This window comes from Diachasma alloeum, unplaced genomic scaffold, assembly GCF_001412515.2.
Source record: "Diachasma alloeum isolate Michigan unplaced genomic scaffold, Dall2.0 Dall_scaffold_00195, whole genome shotgun sequence".
Classification (NCBI taxonomy): Eukaryota; Metazoa; Arthropoda; class Insecta; order Hymenoptera; family Braconidae; genus Diachasma; species Diachasma alloeum.
Genome location: NW_021680360.1, coordinates 18,610 through 23,813, shown reverse-complemented (window position 1 = coordinate 23,813; position 5,204 = coordinate 18,610). Strand labels below are relative to the sequence as shown.

The following is a 5,204-nucleotide window of genomic DNA, read 5'->3' as shown; positions in this document are numbered from 1 at the left end:
CCAGTTCTGACATTGAATAAAGTGCTTTGACGGATGTAATTTCCATTAAATATTCAACACAAGAAAAAAAAATAGAATAATAAAAGTAATATTTCAACGAATGAATAAAATACTCTCCGAGTTGCTAATTAAATGATCATTCCAATAAAAATAATCGAATAAAGTGAAAAGAGAGGGGAAACAATTTGTTTTAACTCTCGTTCATAATTTTTATTTTTATTTTCGGGCATTGTTCCAATTCTAGCGCAACCGGGAAGCATTTCTCAGTAGCGATAGATGGAACATGAGTGTGAGCGAGAGGAGGAGAGAACATGGGAGGTTACATAGAGGTGATTGTGTTAGGGTGAGCGAGGCAGAGAGTGGAAATGGAGGGTTCAGACGAGGTCAGGTCACGGGACGAACGGCTCTGCCATACACTGAGTTCAGCTCTCTGGCTTGTGCCTGGTCGATAGCTCTCTTCTATACCTTTCTGCTCCCTCTCCCTTCTCCACCACTGTCGCTCCTCCGTTTGTGTATGTACAGTGTTATACAGTAAAACACCCCACGAATTTCCAACTGCCAACGAGGGAGATTTCTTCTCCCCTTCTTTTCTGTCTCTTTTTCTTTTTTTCGCAACTCCTAATCGCTATAATCCCACACGAAAATTGTACAGGAATAAAAGGGATTCTTTGTTGATTTTGTGAAAGGAGGAAATTCCAGGAATTCTTCATCTTTCGTTATTCATTGTTAGTTTATGATTTCAATTGAGAGAGTGATTTTTTTAAATTATGAATTTCAGTATGAAATATTGACAATGTAATCTCTGAATGCAAGTGTTACTTCTCTATTTATTTACCTATTTATCGTTTAGCTGTCTCTTTTTTCTCTATTTTTCATGAAACAACACAAATAGTTTCCCAAAGTGATAACTCTCGTGTTTTAATAGTCCCAATTAGCCTGGTAAGCGCATTTATTTTCGTTGATACGCGTTACAACAATCCAGGCAAATTAATGGGTAAAAGTTTTCTCTCCCAGTCAACTCGCTTCACTCTGCATGCGCAGAGGTCAGGGGATCATTATCGGTTTCGAGTGACCATTGCAATTATCCCGGCTAAATTATCACCACTATTTGTGGACAATGGAGAGAGAGCTTCTCTCTCGCATTAGCCGTGCTGAATATTTTCCACTTTAATTTTCCATTGAAAACGATCAATGTTGTTGGTGAAATGTGCGTTTAAATCAGGCAGAGTTAAAAATAAAATACTCAGATAATTGATAAGTCGAATTCGAGCGTTGGAAATGCAATAAAAAGGTAAATACGATAACGAGAGTTCGCCCATTACCAAATGAGTCGTTTTGTTGTACAACTCAACAAAACGCTGACATTGTTGACGACCTGGCACAAATACCCGTAAATTCTTGGCACAGTTTGGTGGAGGCAGCAAATAAGAGAAATAACCCGTGTGGCTTGTCTCTCTCACGAGGAAATATCGGGGCAATTGGATTTTTCTTGTCTCGGAGAGCTCGCAACTGGGATGTGCAGTTAAATGTACCCGGCATAGTATCCGGGAGGCAGGTGGGTGGGGATCAACGGTTTAATATTTGGGCTGGTTAAGTACATGATCTAGTCATAACGGTCACAATATAATAGGGTCAAAGTCAAGATGGAGGAGATCCGATACGGATCGCGCTCAACTCGGTCAAGGCAGAGGTACCTTGTGAGTGAATGTGCTTCATAGGACACTGAGTAGCCAATGGTACTTGGGGGGAACAATGTCATCGGTGGACCGATGAATCTTCTTCAACTCCAAAAAATTCAAGTGATCATTATCTTATGAATTAATATTTCGGCAATATTTTTCAAATTGTCAATTGACTAGTGATTTTGAGGAGAGTAAGATTGATTCAATGAAATTTGCAGTTTTTCGGAGTTTATTGGAACGAAAATGTAATAAAAATCGACCGACAAATGTTCAACATTCTTCGATTCTATGAGATTTCTTTGCGAACGATAATTATACATGGGGTATTTGAAGACAGCCCAGTAACCATTCTGGAGAATTTGAGGAATGTCGTTAGTGGACCAAGGAACGTTGCAACGTTCCTTCACCATCCAAAGTGATTTTTTAGAATATATTTCAAAGTAAGAAATCCTTCTGCTGTCTCTAGGCCAATTTGCCTCCAGAAATCGTTGTGCGCCGGGTGATGTGGCCTTCGGGAGTGCTTTTGGAGAGAAGTTTTGTCATGGGGAGCCTTCGAATTCTCCAGCATTCGAGATTTCCTTGGGGGCTCTAGCCCAACTCTCCCTTCAAGGCTGCCGGCAATGTCACGAATTTCTTTGGATATAGATTACGGAATAGTGGAGGCTGGGAAAAACGGATGATGCGAGGGGTGAGGTGAAACATAGGTATAAGATCGCGTCTCGGCGCCCTCGAGTGGAATGGCTCTTGAGTTATTGCCCGAGGGGGGAGGAATCACTGATACTTCCTCGGAGCTATTTTTTTCCTCCATACTTGATATTTGTTGAACGCGTCTCAAAGGTTGACAGCTCTGGTTTATCGTGAGAATCGCGTTATTTATTTATTAAGCCTCTTTGTCTGGGTAAGAAAGCACAGGGAATCGATGGGTAAATGCAATAGTTATGAATGAAGGGGAGAGGCTAGAGAAGAATAAATTCAAAACACTTGAGCAGTGATTGGTGCTATTCACAGAGGGATGTGATTAATCAGTTGCCTTTTTAACGAAAAAGATATTCAACGCCAATGGCATTTCGTTGGAGCCTTTGAAGCGTAAAAATTCCAGGGTTTACATTATTTTCCACTCGGCTAATGAAAATACCTATCATCCCCATTCTGATGGGGTGGAATGTTCTACCATGCAGAAACTCACGTCTACACCAGATCTGACGCTTTAATCGCTCCTTTCAACAAACTATTTTCGAGCAAGCCACACAATTACGTAAATATTCACGTCAAGTGAAAAGTTCGAGGGGGCTTCGATAAATTGTTTATGAGAATGGGCTCACAGGGTTGAGCAGGAAATTTTCAGCTTGAACAGTGGTTTTGAGGCCATTTTGACACGATGACTGTCGAAAATTGCACAATGAGGAAAAATAACTCGATCATGTTACTGGACTATAGAATTTAGATTTATCATACTGTGAGGACTTCTTGGAGAGCCTGTGATATGAGTTCTCATGACGAACTTCATATACGAATGATTACTGAGTAATATAAGCCCATGATAAAGCTTTGTGACTTGATTATTCTTTATTCAGTACTTCGACTACTCTTGAAATTAGAATACCTCTCAATAAAATATAGGGGTGAAAGTAGGCTAAAAGAGATTGCCTTTAATGATTATTATCGCAAGAACGACAGAGTAGAATTTTCTGATTTTTCTTTCATTTCCAATTAATTATTGAAGTAATTAACGCCAACTCACCCAAAAGTGCTTTTTATTTATTCACTTTACTTCCAATAAAACAATATCGAGTGATATTGAGGTAAAATATTGGGATAAAATGGATTCACAACTGAAGTTTGAGCCGGAAATTCCTCCAGCATTTCAATGCCACCGCTCAATCTCCCAAATGATGAAGATTCAAGGGGAATAAACAAATTGAAACATTGGGACGGTAAATTTTGTTTGTCGACTGATTGCGATTGTGAGAAAGCCGGAAATGTCCGAGGCCAATGCGTATGGGAGAAGATCAGGGCGTCCTCGGGCGCTAGTTTTACTCGTCCTGGCCGACCTCACTGTCTAAAATAACCATTTTCAACGCGTGTAACAGTTTACCCACGCGGCGTCGTTGTATGATCATTTATACGCTCCGTATTCCAAATCGTCTCTTTGGTCCCTCTCTTTTCCGTTAGGCCAGTGACGACCTCATACAGACCGGAAAGTTGTTTAAAACTTCATGAACCAGGTCAAATAACTTTGTGCCTCATTCAACTTGGTTACATTTTTTTCTCCATTGTTGAGTTCAATTGTTTGGGCATTAACTCACCGACGGATTGACGAAACAAAGATTGAGTTGGCCTTGGACAGCGGTTGACGCACTAGCATCATCCTCGCGAGCCTCGCCCCGGACATCGTCAGCATCGTTAATAATAATTTTGATTTTCATCACTAAAACTTCATCGTTAAATTTTGGCTTTGACACTTGAATACGGTTTAATGGTCAGTAATTCAGAGGGAGAGGGGGAAATCGTGACGGATTTATCGGATTATTTCACAGAATATTTCGAGATTACTCTTGGAGATGCACAAATTCCCCAGAAAATATGTCCAATGATGATTTCATACTTATAACAACAAATTTCATATTCAATTTTTAACGTTTCACCACTTTGCTATCAACTATTGTCTTGAGATCTATAAGAGACACTCGATTGGAACGATCGATGGCGCTTCCGCAGCTTGAAAAACTCGTCTTTCTAATGGCGGAATCATTGGTAGGTGCGCGGTTGAGAAGGAAAACGCATACATACTGCACAGCGCGCCTATGCGTTTACGTAATTCGAGGACGAATGATGTCACACGAATCGTGCTGAGTGTGCAGTTAGAACCAATGGTTGATTAATGCTGAGTAAAGAAGAAAAATTATATTGTGGAGTGGGAATTGGAGAAAACACGGTTAATGCTTTCATGAGAAAATTTGACGGGACGTTTGGATTGACAACTGAGGGGCGTGAGTGAATTGCCCAGTACTCGGGGGAATTACTTAATCGGTTATGAGGTGGATTGCGTAAGCAATATGGTGGATCTGACACGTGGCGAGTGCATTAATTGGTAGGAATCTGAAGATTTCCATCTGCCTCACAATTCCACCGTTAATTACTAGAATTCTGTTTGTCATGAGCATGTTTCTTCTATTTCATTGGGCGCAACGAGCAATTTCCGCCTCCAAACACTTATTTTGAACCCGTTTTGCCCCACTACTTTTTGTGATACAGTGAGAAAACTTTTTGCTTGTGAATAAATTATTTCGCGAGTAAGCCAGGGCACCTTCCCTCAATTGTCTACATTGAAAAATTTATTTCCTCTGTTTCAACGAACAATAGATGAAATTTCGTACACTTGTGCTCTTATTACACGCGACGCAAACTCTCGCCTCTGTCCACGGAGCAGAAAGAAAGGAGGAGAAAGCCGAGGGTGAGAGGGACTGGAAATAAAAGAAAATAAGTAACTAAAAAAAGGAGACGAGACAGAGACCGGGCGTG

General features: G+C 40.5%; 1 protein-coding gene across 1 annotated transcript in view; it reads right to left on the bottom strand.

Moving 5' to 3' along the window:
* The window catches only part of LOC107048624 (speckle-type POZ protein), a 25,581-nt gene extending 21,177 nt beyond the window's left edge, over positions 1-4,404 (bottom strand). The window contains exon 1 of the mRNA XM_015271885.1: positions 3,989-4,404. Coding sequence (XP_015127371.1) covers positions 3,989-4,083 — 95 coding nt within the window. The 5' untranslated portion in view covers positions 4,084-4,404. The remainder of the gene's footprint in view (positions 1-3,988) is intronic.
* Between the last annotated feature and the right edge of the window lie 800 nt (positions 4,405-5,204).